General features: G+C 39.1%; 1 protein-coding gene across 5 annotated transcripts in view; it reads left to right on the top strand.

The window, feature by feature from the left end:
* ctbp2a (C-terminal binding protein 2a) overlaps positions 1-13,115 on the top strand; it is a 67,625-nt gene extending 54,510 nt beyond the window's left edge. For all 5 annotated transcript variants that reach the window (XM_055162704.1, XM_055162705.1, XM_055162706.1 and 2 more), the window contains 7 exons: positions 2,134-2,278; positions 3,626-3,832; positions 5,191-5,405; positions 9,167-9,297; positions 10,472-10,599; positions 11,006-11,129; positions 11,955-13,115. In XM_055162704.1, coding sequence (XP_055018679.1) covers positions 2,134-2,278; positions 3,626-3,832; positions 5,191-5,405; positions 9,167-9,297; positions 10,472-10,599; positions 11,006-11,129; positions 11,955-12,141 — 1,137 coding nt within the window. In that variant the 3' untranslated portion in view covers positions 12,142-13,115. The remainder of the gene's footprint in view (positions 1-2,133; positions 2,279-3,625; positions 3,833-5,190; positions 5,406-9,166; positions 9,298-10,471; positions 10,600-11,005; positions 11,130-11,954) is intronic.
* The last annotated feature ends 1,618 nt before the right edge of the window (positions 13,116-14,733 follow it).

Below are 14,733 nucleotides of genomic sequence, written 5' to 3'. Positions count from 1 at the left end.
CAAAGAAAGTACAGCATTACAATAACTAAAATGTAATGTGTTTTTCTCTTGAAGCTCTGTTTTTGTACAATTGGGATGCGATGCTTTTATTTGTTAATCTTTTATAAATTTGGTGGGTTTTACAAAAATGTCCAGTAAATGGTAATGCATTTGTAAAGTGATTCTTTTGTTGTGGAAAAATGGTCTTGGGGGTATTTATCACAAAATGGTTCTCCTAAATGTACATGACATTTTAATTTTCAATGAACAAGTTAAAATGTTTAGGGATGCATTGATCCAGCTTTTTCAGTTTTGATACTATAGCATTAATAACCCAATATTGACACCAGTGTAGAGACTGAAAACGGCATTTATTTCCTTTAAGCTAAAACTAAATAAGTCAAAACGGATCCAAATGTGTTATGTAGCTGTTATTTATCTCTTAAGTAACTATAGAACAGCTTTGTAGATATAAAAATTCAAACATTGTGAGAGTTTGTGGGCCGACTATGATAAACTAAATAGTCTTATTACATCACACAATTAAATGTCTATGTATAAATTTTGATATCCGATACCAGTATCAGATCAGTGCATCTATTAAAATTTTGTAGCAATAAAAAAAATGAATGCAAGATAGATACATTGAATACTATATTGTCAAACGTTTAAGCCAAAGCAATACCCCCCTCCTCCCACACACACACATCAGAAAAGTTTCGTAGTCCACCTTTAAAAATGATACAATATTAATATACTTCAGCGTGTGAATATTTAACATTTCTTGTACCTCGTTCTACATAGTGACTAGTTAGGTGTTTAGTGTGTAGCTGTGTCTTCTGGCTGCTCCTGATCAGTAATGAGATGAATGCACAAGGAGAGCTTTAACCTTGAATTTACCATCCCTCTCAGACTCGGGCTAGTACCTATAAAACGCTCAGGACAAATTGATGGCTATGCTAATCCAGCCCGGTGGTTAGCTTAATTCCGTTAGCGGGCGGCGAGTTTGAACCTGTTGGTGCCCAGCTGCTCCTGGCGCTCTGTTCTGTGACACAAAGCAGCTTCGGCTCCTCATTATCACCACACAGGGACCAGCCTCAGTTTACAGCACTCACATAAACCAGCCATTTGCATTTAGATGAAGAATAGCATCTATAAACACCGCAGCCTCGAACAAAACTGTCACACTGGTATTTTAAACTGGCGCTACAAGCAACTATTTATCAAGACTGAACTTCATAGAAAATACTGTTTCAGAGCATACATAGAACTCTCGATCTGAGCCAAGAGAACAACTTGATTTAACTGTTATGTAAAGGTGGGGAGGTTCAGCATCTAATTGCACATCATGACCGCAAATATAGCACTAAAGCTATTGAGTATAGCTACTGATTTAAGGTTTGTTACAAGAGATATGTAATTCATTTTCATGTGTGGAGCATGTGCCCTTATTTGGGTACCAAGTCTGGCCACTGTGCAGGACTGGATCATGTTATTATAATATGATGTTATTGCTTTTGGTTTTAACCATATTGTAAATGTCTTGTATTCCCAACATACTGTAGCCAGACACCATGTTTATTTTAGCTTCATACTAAATTACTTTTTTTTATAAACTGTCAGCTCACTTTTGTCTGAGGTATTTTGAAGACATTATTTTAAGTCAGGGGTTCTCAAATGTTTCACACAAAATACCACCCACGTCCTAAGATAATATTTGACTTTGAGAGTACTACCAAATCTTGAACTGGACAATATCAGGACGGTATTAGAACTAGACATCGTTTTAAATTAGACTAAACCATGAGGTAGTTCTAATTATCCCAAAAGAAGACAAAACAATAAAAAAGTTCACCTAAAAAAAAAACTACAGAGAGCTACACACACCACAGATTGTGAAACACTGCTTTCTGTTATACTGCATAAAAACCAATGTGGTAAAACTGTTTGTAAAGCCATAATCAGGAGCTTTCTGGTCTCCCTTGATCCTTGCTATGCTTGATTTGTAATACTAATGGATGCAACAGAGACAACATATTTTTAGCTGTATTGGTCAGCAACCAACAAGCACTTACTATTCGCGAGACAAATCAATTCTCCTTTGCAGCAGTATTCCTAAATAACAGGTTGTGATGATGGTTATTTGCGCTGCAGGTGCTGAATGAAGCTGTGGGAGCCATGATGTACCACACCATCACGCTGACCAGAGAGGACCTGGAGAAGTTCAAGGCCCTGCGCATCATCATCCGCATTGGCAGTGGCTACGACAACATCGATATCAAAGCCGCCGGGGAGCTTGGTAAGGCGCCTCCAGGCACAATCCGGACAGGAAATGTCTATAAAAATCCTCAGAAATTGCACACTATTAAACATACATAGCGTGGTAAGTTCCCATATGGTTTGCTTGGCCGCTGTCAGATGCAAAACCTGCTAAATTAAACAACAAAAGTATTTATTTATGAAGATTGCGCACCTCTGGACTCGCGCCAGGCCCTCCTCTCTGATCACAAACAACATATGTAATGGGAAATATTACATTGACTGAAACAGAATGTCTTATGAGTGTGCACAGCAGATGCCCACACTCTTATGAAATGCTCCACTGCCCCCACTGCCCCCCCCCTTCAACATATGTTTACTGTGAGAGTGGGAGGAACGCTGATATCCTAATTATTTGTGTTCATACATGTAGACATACAGACGTGGGATTGAACGTGTTTAATTAGCCTCTTAATTATCTCGTTATCTTTTATTGAAGGGATCTAGCCATAACCTAATCGCACAATGCGTATTACTACCCTGTATTGTAACACTAGTGATGTTAGCATGCAATGTTTTAGGGAATTAACATGTTGAAATAATGCTCTAAGAAACATTTTGCATTATTACTTTCATATTTCACAATATTAAGAGTTAATGGGTGTTTAATTATTTAATTTCCTGATTTAGAGTCCACTTAAACAGAGCAAAGGATTATGGGGATTGCAGTTTTTCCCTTTTTACCTTGTCACTGCAAAATTCAATGCATTTTATGTTCAGGAGTTTGGCTTTAGACTTGGGATATCACAAGTTTCTTCCATATTTATGCTGTAATTAGTAAAGGTCCTAAATTACACTAAATGTATTCTTTTGAGCTTTAAGCCACATGACGATGTTGTTCCCTCATCAAAAACATACCTGGAGTTGTGTTTTGCTGTATTCACACATTGACGATTAATCCTGCATTGTTAGTCTGTCTAGATCCCCGAAGCTCAAAATGCTTTCTTCCACCTTGTGATGTCATGAAGTGATAGTTTTCAAGTTAACAGCTACCTTTTACCATTTATTCTGTAGAGATTGGTAATTCCAAGCATGAAATCATCCATATAATTCTAATGAAGGTGTATGAAGTTTAAAAATATAATGGAGCTTTTCTTGTATACATACATTACATCACAAGGCAGAACAAGAGTGTTTTCAGTGTGAGAGAAAATTAAATGAGGAAACAACATTTGTTTATATTTATACATTTTTACTGCTGCAGTTTTGGTGTATCGAAATTTCGTTGCATTTTGTACAGTGACAATAAAATCTAATCTAAAAACATAGATCAGATATTAGTGTTAAATGGGCCCTCTAAACAATTTCATATGGACATCTCTTGCAGGTATTGCTGTGTGTAACATCCCCTCCGCTGCTGTAGAAGAAACTGCAGACTCCACACTATGTCACATCCTCAACCTGTACCGACGAAATACATGGCTGTACCAGGCTCTACGGGAGGGCACGCGGGTCCAGAGCGTGGAGCAGATCCGAGAGGTGGCGTCGGGTGCTGCCAGGATCAGAGGAGAAACGCTCGGCCTCATCGGATTTGGTAAGTGTGTCAGCGTTCAAAACGTAGTATCATTAAAGATTAAAGGTGCTCTATGTGACTTTCTGACTTGGGGTCCATCACCTGCTTGTTTTTATGGATATGTCATTGCGCTGTCTGGAATGTTCCAAAGGATGCCATTAAACACCTTTACTTTACATTTATTCATTTACAGTTTTATTTATAGCTTAAAAATAACTAAAAAACATGCATTTTGACTGTGAGCAGGGCTGCCTCTCCACAGATCTGACCTGTAACTTGGTCTGGTTTGGTCTCCATGAAGATGGAAAGGTTTGATATCATACTGTGAAACATTCCAGCCAAAGCAATAACACCTCCACAAGAAAAGCATTTGATGGACTCTCCACCAGAAAAGTTACACAATGCACCTTTAAGTATTCAAATTATGCAACTATATTGAATAGACAAACATTATTAAACATGACATGCAAATTTTTAGTTTATCTGAATCCAATCTATTTCAATTTGGATGAAGATTTGACCAGATGTATTTTTCGTTTGAAAGTTTTACTGTTTGTTTTATAATGAACACAAATGAAAACAACAAAAACAGTTAAAAAATTAAAAACACTTGCACAGTTAGGCAATTTCAAACATCTACAAATAAACTGTCATCTAACTCTGCTCACTCACCCCCTTTTACCCCCTTGATTTGTTTGGCCAGTTAGTAATATTTTAATTTTACAAAATGTAGAGCAATAAAGTAATTTTTTTCAACAAGACAACCATGTTTCTTACACAGAATCAGACATGTGTTTTTATTTTGTCTAAATGAACTAATATGGCAAAAGAATGTTGTTTATACTGTACTCAGTGGTGGAAGAAGTACTCGATTTTGTTACTTCAGTAAAAGTACAGATACCGGAACAAGAAAATACTCAAGTAAAAGTAAAAATGGTACATGAAAAAATCTACTTAAGTACAAGTATTAAAGTACCAGTTTAAAATGTACATAAAAGAGTAAAAAGTAAAGGTATTTGGGGCCATGTCTACTAAAACTTCCAATGTAGAGTTAAAGATCTGTATGTACATTTTGTTCAACAAGCAAAATTGAATCAATTGTTTTTTTCAAGCTGTTTTTATTTGTATATTTTTCTTTATTCAGACTATGAATGTGTTAAAAATACTTTTACTTTTCAGTCCTGTTCAAAAATGTAGTGAAGTAGAAAGTACTAATACCTGCTCTCAAATGTTGTGAAGTAATAGTAAAGAGTATCCTAAATGTACATAATTAAAGTACACATACTTTTACTTTAATACAGTACACTACTACTTTTACTTCATTACATTCCACCACTGCTTATATTTACCTGACCCTGTGAAATCTTGTTGTCCTTCAGGCCGCACGGGGCAGGCGGTGGCGATCCGGGCCAAGGCGTTTGGCTTCAGTGTGATCTTCTATGACCCGTACCTGCAGGACGGGCTGGAGCGTTCTCTGGGCGTACAGAGGGTCTACACTCTCCAGGACCTGCTGTACCAGAGCGACTGTGTGTCTCTGCACTGCAACCTGAACGAGCACAACCACCACCTCATCAACGACTTCACCATCAAACAGGTGACCACAGCTCCAAGACGTTTGACTTTCACTAACTGTGGGAAGAAACATGGTCATTTTAGGCTTCATTATGATTAAGGCTGAGCAATATTGATAAATGTATAGCTTTTTCTTTACCCCAGGAACAAGTCAGTTCTGGTTGAGTTTCAAATTCTCAAATACAACCAGCAATTCCAGGAACTATAGAACTTGGTATTGTATTGTAGAAATTTCATTTAAAGGTGCACTGCTTAACTTTTCTTGGAGAAGGGTACGCCACTTGCTTGTCTTCATGTAGATGTACTTAACTGTTCAGCCTGGAATGTTTCACCGTACGGCATTAAAGTTATCTGTCTCCATGGAGACAAGCAGGCCAAGATACAGATCAGTTTGTGGAGAGGCAAACCCGTTCACACAAAAATGCGTGTTCTTAAAGGTATTTCTGAACAATAAAATCACCTCTAATGAAACAAAGGCTGAAGAGACTTTTAATGCAAACACAAAACTTACACAATGCACCTTTAAATACTAAAGTTAGTGTTCATTAAAAATTATTTCGTTATTATAGTGTGATAGATGTATTTACCAGTAGTGACCCAGCATCTTATTGAGTTGTTTCAAGGCTCTTTTGTGTTTTCTTTTTAACTTTCTTCTATCTCCATGAGCTAATGCCCTTTATGACTTTTTGAGTGCCTCAGCTTTTTGACTTTTCTGAAATCAGATTGTGATCCCTGAAGAGCACCATAAGGACATCATTATATGTATAAAACCGAATAGCACTCTTGCCTGCTAAAAGTCTGTCTATGAGCATTATCAGATTACATTTTCAATTTTAAAGTGATAATATCTCTGTGGAGACAAGCAAAGGCTTTATTAGAAAAGTTACATAGTGCTTCTTTAAACACTTTAAACAGTACATTAATACTAGTCCAGCCAATGTCAATATTTCCCAAGGCAGTCAACTACAGCCAGTAAACAACATTTCTAAGACACAAAAAATCATCTTTGTGGTATCTGGATGATGAGGAATGTGGAATGCTAATTTAACTGCTAAAATGTTTTTCAGTTTTGTTTTGATTTTGATGCTGTTTGATGCTGCTAAGGTCTTGGAAACTGCCCTCAATCAAATAGTGAAGAATATGAGATATGTTTGTGTTTTTCTTGCTTCAGAGTCCAGTCAGGTTTGCAGTGGCTTTATAAGAGTCCAATGGCACTGACTTGGCAGGGCCCTCGCATTCTTTCACTGTATCCTTCAGTGTTGGATACCATCAGTGCCTTTTAAGTAGCCTTTGATGGAAGCCAAGATGTGGTGAATGTGCACACGCAGAAGAGAAGAAAGCTCCACAACACTAACGTACAGGAACAGTTAATGACAGTTACAGCTTATTGTCAAGGTTGGACGTATGTGTGGATAAAGAACGGTTACTTGTTCTGTGATTCTTGGGCGTTGGCGTCTTGTTTATAGGCGCCATTTTGAGGGCTTTTTGCAGTTTAAAAGATATGACATTTCGATTGAATTCTTAATTGTGATGGACATGTCATTGTTCTTGAAATATTCCACTGTATCACATTAAACAGCTCTACCTAAAATTTATTTAGTTACAGATGATTTTATAGCTCTAAAATACATTGAAAAAAAAGGCATTCTGACTGTGAGCGGGGTCAACCTCTCCACAAATTTGACCTGTAACTTGGTCTGGTTTGTTCTCCATGAAGGTAGAAAGGTTTAATACCATACTGTGAAACATTCCAGACAAAGTGATAACATCTCCATGGAGAAAAGCATTAGACAGACCCTCCACCAGAAAACCAGTACACCTTTGAGGATTATGCAGTAGTGTTGACACAATACTAAAACTTCAAACTTGATTTTCATACTAAGAAGTTGACTCAATAATCCTTGATATTGATTACAATACCAGAATGATCACATTGTGGCAAAGAGATTCCTGGTGGTGTTGTGCAACTTTTTTGTTCTCAATTCATTTGAAAAGGAAGAACGATTAAATCAACATCAAACAAAGTAACACAATGTGCTGGAGTGAGCTGATTTTTATCTTATTTTGACTGGTGCACCAAAGTGATGCTTACCTGAAAATGACATTAAAGATGCACAATGTAACTTTTCTGGTAGAAGGTCCAACACCTTCTTGTCTCAATGGAGATGTTAGTGCTTTGACTGGAGTGCTCCACAGTATGGCATTAAAAGTATTTATCTCTATGAAGACAAGTGACACCACAGGTCAAATCTGTGTAGAGGCAACCCTGCTCACAGTTAGGACGTGTGTTTTTCAAAGCAGTAAAAGCACATATGAATATACTCGAGACAGAAGTTTAAGAAATCATTTTAATGCCTTATTTTGAGCCAAGCAGATGGACTTTAGAGCTTAGTCCTCAATTTGTATTTAAAACTCACTTTGGGTGGGTGTCATATTAGCTGAACATTAGAAACCACTTTGACCCCTCCTCCCCGCGCGTAGCATAATTGCCCGTACTCCACCATCCTCCTCCTCCATTGTGAGGGATCATGATATATGTGAGAACCTTCAAAGCCCCCGACCACACCTATTGTAGATGTGCCAGTAAAGCAGTGAGTGAAGCAGCGGGCGAGGCCAAGAAACGCTACAGTGGGGCCAAGTCATGTGTTGCCAGGGGCTGCGTTGCCTCCGTGCCAGTTAACCAGGCTGCTCGCTCACGGTGTAAGCTTCCTGTGACAGGTCCTCCACACTCCACAGCACCCAGAGTCAAAAGTTCACCGCGCGGCACACACTTTGAAGACTGACTTCCTGGTGGGAGGCTTTCAATCACATCCCTGTGTTACTGCCAAACGTAGCATAGCGCTGCATACAACAGATTGCACGCTGGTAAAATGCATAAAAAAGTATGAAACAAGAAGCTGTAATATGTTTTTCTAATGGTCCTACCAGTATATTATTACACAAAAACATACCTGGAGTTGGTTGTTTTTTGTTTAATTTCCACACGTTTGAATAATCCTGGATTATTAGTCTGTCTACATCTCCAAAAATCTAAATTCTCTATTTTGTTTTGTAATGTCTTATAGTGATGCAGTGGAAGTTTTCAAGTTAACAGCTACCTTTTATCTTTTGTTCAGTAGTTAGTTCTAGTATGGAGTGGAGCACTTCCTGTATTACTACATGACATCATATGGTGAACAGGCTGAGTTCTTCTCTCTAAATGAAAACACCCTAATAAATATACAGGCTTTGTGCGTTAAACATGTGTGAATGAAGCCAAAACACAACTCTAAGTATGTTTTTGATGAGGAACCAACATTATAACAGATCAGAAAACAGCGTAATATGGGCTCTTTAAGTGATGAGTGCGTATCAGCTCTTCCCTCGGGTGTTGTTTTTATAAATGAGTACATGGCGTAGAAATGCATTAGATACAAGTGTGGAATTGGGACAGACTAATATTTTGTGATGGTTAGTGCTGCCATCTCCAGACCACAATATGAACTGCAGGCTGAAATGGCACAAGCTGAATTATTAAAATCTCTAGAGCTCTTCAAATATGTATTCTCAGATATACCCAAGTAATTAGCCCATCAATAATTAAAGTGAGATGTTAAGTGAAGTCGTTACATTGTGAACATGTGTACAGTCGTCTGAAGCTTCAAGGGAAAGATTAATGCTAGTTTGTCACATTAGATTCGACAGCTCATTGTTCCTTTTTGTAATGTTTGAACAGGCCTCCTACACGTTTTGACAGCATCTGTGAATGTAGTTGTTTGTTTATAAGTGCTGTTTGTCTTTCAGATGCGTCAGGGGGCTTTCCTCGTCAATTCAGCCCGAGGGGGTCTGGTGGATGAGAAGGCTCTGGCTCAGGCCCTGAAAGAAGGACGGATACGCGGAGCTGCTTTGGACGTGCACGAGTCAGAGCCCTTCAGGTGAGTTACAGCAGATAGTCTCAAACTCTCTCTCTGTGCTTTGAGTTTACTGAACCCACTTTAAAGGTGCATTATGTAACTTTTTGGTTGGGACTACGTCACCTGCTTGTTTCTCTTCTGCTTCAAATTTTCCACAGTATAACATTAAACAGATCTGCCTTACACTTATTCAATTGCAGGTGGTTTTATAGCTCAAAAAATACCTAGAAAAACAGGCACTGTGACTGTGAGTGGGGTCGCTTCTCCACAGATCTGACCTGTAACTTGGTCTGGTTTGGTCTCCATGAAGATAGAAAGCTTTAATGCCACACTGTGAATTCCAGACAAAGTAATAACATCTACATGAAGAAAAGCATTTGACAGACCTTCCACCAGAAAAGTTACACAGTGCACCTTTAAATGTCCTATATCACGCTATTTTGGGATTTATGTTACAATTTTTCCTCAGCCGAGTTGTGTTTTGTTTCATTCACACATGTTTGAGTAACCCTTTATTATTAGTTTGTCTACATCTCCAAAGCTCAAAATGCTCTGTTCCACCTTGTGATGTCATGTAGTGGTAGTTTTCAAGTTAACGGTGACCTTTTACCTTTTGCTCAGTAGTGATTGGCAATTCCAGAGCTGAAATCATCCAAATGATTCTAGTGAAGGTGTATTAAGTTTAAAAATACAGTGGAGCACTTCCTGTATTACCACATGACGTCACAAGGTGAACTGAATGTTATCTGTTTGAGAGAAGAACTCAGCCTAAATATGCAGGGATTGTGTGTTAGGACGATGTGTGAATGAAACAAAACCCAACTCCAGGTATGTTTGTGACAAGGAAACAACATTATAACACAGATTAGTTAATAGCATAATATGAGCTCTTTAAATGAATTAAGAAGTTTGGAGAGGATGCAGAGGGCAGCAAGAGCTGGAGGTGGAGGAGTAACCAAAGACCAAAGCCAAAGCCGAGCATATTTTAATGTAAAGATGTGTTAATAGGAATAATATCACAAGTTAAGTGCTATGCCTGGCTGCTAATAGAGTCAGCTAAAGCAGTTGCATATTGCGTACAGCACACACTCCATTCTGAATGAGCTGTGCAAAGGGCTCACATGCTAACACCCATTTAACGCATGTATTTAACAATTATGTAAATATGTTTGTTTTCCTCTTTGTGTTTGTTCAGTTTTTCCCAAGGCGCTCTTAAAGACGCCCCTAACCTGATCTGCACTCCGCACACAGCCTGGTACAGTGAACAGGCCTCACTGGAGATGAGAGAGGCCGCAGCTACAGAGATCCGCCGGGCCATCACAGGTGAGTCTCACCTCTGCAGAGGACAGCTGTGCTCAGGCTGGACAGCAGGGGGCAGCAGAGTGTGCACACCTTGGTAGAGCAAACGCTTCATTTCAGTATGATCTTATAAACTATAAACTACTCATCCAGGTCAATTCTAATGGTGCGTACTGCTGTTGTGTAATGATGTGAGTGTATGATTGGCAGTGGCCTGTGAAGCCATAGGACTGAAAAGCCATGTTTTTGTCAGACTGCCCCGGGGCAACTGTGGCCCCCTATGTAATTAAATAGGTGTGGAGTGCACATATAGGACGAACACTGAACATGTGTGTATATCATTAATGCTTCTCTCTTTATTTGAGATGGTCTCTGTTAAATGACATTATTACAGTTAGTCCATGCTAAAAGTTCACCGCTTGTGCTACAGGCCGCATTCCTGACAGTCTGCGAAACTGCGTCAACAAGGAGTTCTTTGTGACCACGGCCCCCTGGGGAATGATGGAGCAGCCGCCACCTCAGGTCCACCCAGAGATCAACGGCGCCGCCTACAGGTCGGTGCTGTTTAGGACAGCTGTGTGTCTCACTGGTGCTCACTGTTAAAGGGAGAGGGTAGACTCATGATTGTCACAATATTCAGAATGATGGAGCCCTGAGTCTAATGACGTGATCCCATTCTCACACTGTATACCCCCCTGCTTCTCTCACACAGCCGAGTCAACCAAACCATGGTACAGACCATAGCAACCGGGGGAATGCAGGACAAATTATATACCTAAATCTCAACCAGGTAAATAAAAACTGCTGGACCTCCGTAACAGAAGTAACACCCATCCAAACCACTGTACCTCACCTGTAGTGACCCTAGTGACTGCCCGAGTGTGATGTGTCCTGCCCCCACAGCCTACACACTACCATACCCTTTATCGTGTAGATTGGCTATAGACAAATCTATTGTTCCATTGTGAATCCTAAACAATGTAAACGCATTTGCAGACTATACACAGCATAGATGAAACCCACCAGATTAAAGTTGTCCCTTATCTTTTAAACAAGGCAATAACTGACAAATATGTACTGAGTTATGACTTCATGACCTTTCTGGCAAAGTATTTTATTCAATGATATAATAGACATGAGTCTGGACTAATTAAGTTTTACTAGACACTAACTTGGTGGTATCATAGCTTCAGCAATCTTCCAGAAACATCACATTTAAAAATCCTTTAAATTAACCAAACCATTACATTCTTCCCATGCTACTTTTTAGTTAAAACGCCCTCACAGAGCATCTCTTAACTAACTTGTCCAACATTGGTCTTAGTGAACAAACTTGTAGCAGGCGTAAACATCATATCTAATCTCCCATGTCATTACAGGTTCCCCCCTGGCGTGATGGGCGTGGCCCCTGGTGGTATCCCCGGTCCTATGGAGGGCCTGGTGCCGGGGGGAGTGCCCATCAGTGCTCACCCTTTACCCCCCGGCCCTCACCCGTCCCAGGCCCCCTCCCCCCACCAGCCCTCCAAACACGGAGACCCCATGAGAGAGCACATGACTGAGCCGTGAGCCGGGGGCAGTGATTAGGGCCTGGAAGCTTTCAACAGTAACATTTCCAAAAAGAACATCGCCACCATCTTGAAGTGACCAGCAGACGCCAGAGAGTGAGGACAGTGGTGCTGGACTGCCGCACTTAGACAAGGACTGGCCAACAACTCTCTGTTTTTCCATTTATTTAGCTTTCCTTTCCGTGGATGTTTTGATGGAGGTTCTTGGGACATACATGCAAGACCAAACTCCAGTTTCAAAGACAATTCCTCTTCCACCCTTCTCTTCCATGTCTCGTTTTTTTACATTCTATTGTTTATGTTAAGTGAATTATATCTGTCTTTGTTTTTCAGTGTATGAAAATTAATGAAATCTTAAGTTTTGCGTACAAGAACAGTCAGAAAATTTCAGAAAACACTTAGTAGCTGGAGTCCCCTGAATGTAGAGACGCTTAAAGGGGAAATCAAAACCGCTTGCCCCCCCAATACAAAATCCAAGTTAAAATTTTTGCTATTTAAATTTTCTCCCAAAATGGTCTTACCGACTTTCCAACCACAAAAAAATTCTCAGGAAAAAAATAAGATGTGGCTCCCGTTTCTTGCAAAAATTCTTAATGTCATCTCCTTTCCTCATTGTGGTATTTTTTTATATATCAACTGTGCGTTTTTTGATGTTTGAGGTTTTCGCTCCTTAGATTTGTATTGCCTTGTTAAATGTTCTTATAATCATAGTCTTACGTGAGGCGCCCTTCTCCTTCTTAGGTTCCTTCTTTGTTTTCTGCTCTAATTGAATCCAGCCACGGCTCCAGCCCCAAAATGGCCGCCGTGGCAGTACACAGTAACATCCCTTTAGCTCCGAGATGTTAGCGAGAGAAGGCTGCTAGCAGATTGTTTGGTTTTTAGTGTGAGTGTTCGTATTTGTTTCTTGTACAAGGTGAACATATAGCATACAGTGCAGCTGGAAACAATGAATAAAACATACTGTTCTGATGATCATTAAGCTCTCTCCTTTGTGGAATGTTTTCACTGGTTTTATATTTGACGCCGTCTGCGGATAATCTCTGGCTCTCGATTATCGCAAGCCAAACAAAGAGAATGTCTGCGATTTTGATCTCACCCGGGTTACAGTTTTAAAATGGAGTGGTTTTATCTCATTTTTAAATATTTGTGTATATCAGTGTGCAGTACAGTCAAACAGTAATGACTTAAATATAAGAGGGGAAGATTAAGATATGTAAAGGAAGCAGGCAATCTGTTTAGCAGTAGCACTTACGAATGAGTTAGTGCACTGAAGGGAGTACAGAATGGCTTAATGCGTGCCATCTGGTGAATTCAAAAGTTGTGTACCCTATAGCACGCATTTTGGGGTAGCTTGTGGAAAAATTTATCTAGCTTTCAGAGTAAGCAACATCGCCTTTAAATAGGTCTGTTGTTTTTTGTTCTGTTTTGATTTTTTACTGCCAGCATGAACTAGATAATAAACTAAAGTGAAATGTTTGGTTAAGAGGTCCTCTATTACGCAATATTGACTCTTGTGAGCTTTTAGCCATGTTAGAATGTTGTTACCTCCTCAGAAACATACCAAGAGCTGTGTTTTGCTTTGTTCATATGTTTAAGTAACCCTTTATTATTTGTCTGTCTACATCTCCAAAGCTCAAAATGATCTGTTCCACATTGTGATGTCATGTAGCGGTAGTTTTCAAATTAACAGCTCCTTTTACCTTTAGTTCAGTAGGGATTAGCAATTCCAGTGCTAAAATAATCAAAGTTATTCTAGTAAATGTTTATGGATTTTAAAAACACAGTGGAGCACCTATATTACCACATGATATCACAAGGTGACAAAACAGAGTGTTTTCTGAGTGTTTGAGAAAAGAACTCAGCTGTTTGTTTAACGTGTGTGAATGAAACAAAACACAACTCTGGGTATGTTTTTGATGAGGAAATGGCACTATAACATAGATCAGAAAGTATGTAATATGTAATATGGGCCCTTGAAGTGAAAGTACTCCTATCTGCAGTTGCACTACATAGTTTGTGCTTGTTATAATGGACTACATAAAGTGCCCTCTTCAAACACATCTCTCAGCAAGCAATACAATTTGCATTTCAACTGCCAAAACAACTCAAGGGTCTGTCCTTAAGTGGCCCATAGTGTAGCCTATAGTGTAGCCTATAGTGTTTACTAGATACAGATAGCCTGCTCTAGGATGACGGGCCTAGCTGGTGCATGTGAGGGTACAAGCCACAATATGCAGTGCTTTGCTGATCATAAACGTCAGTGGAGTCAACAACAGGTATAGATAAAAGAGAACAGATCAGACTGAGAACAAGGTCAGAGTAATGTACAAAAACATGGATTTTCTTTTATTTCAAAAGCCACTCTACATCATCCAAAAAAAATTGTTAAATTAAGTAAATCATTGTCTTTGGTCCAATTAATGATACATTTTAACTTTTTCTTGATGGATCACATAATAATGGTCATTATGTTGTTTGAACACAGCAGTTATTTTAATTTTGTTTGTTACTTAAACTGTATTCATGAAAAGTAATGAAAGCTAATAGTTATTGTTGAAAGATTAGTGCTGTTAATATGAAAGTGCTATTGACT

Source organism: Boleophthalmus pectinirostris, unplaced genomic scaffold (genome assembly GCF_026225935.1).
Source record: "Boleophthalmus pectinirostris isolate CB_2022bp ecotype Guang Dong unplaced genomic scaffold, ASM2622593v1 HiC_scaffold_5, whole genome shotgun sequence".
Lineage (NCBI taxonomy): Eukaryota > Metazoa > Chordata > Actinopteri > Gobiiformes > Gobiidae > Boleophthalmus > Boleophthalmus pectinirostris.
The sequence above is the reverse complement of the archived record's forward strand: the minus strand, read 5'-3'. Positions and strand labels throughout refer to the sequence as shown.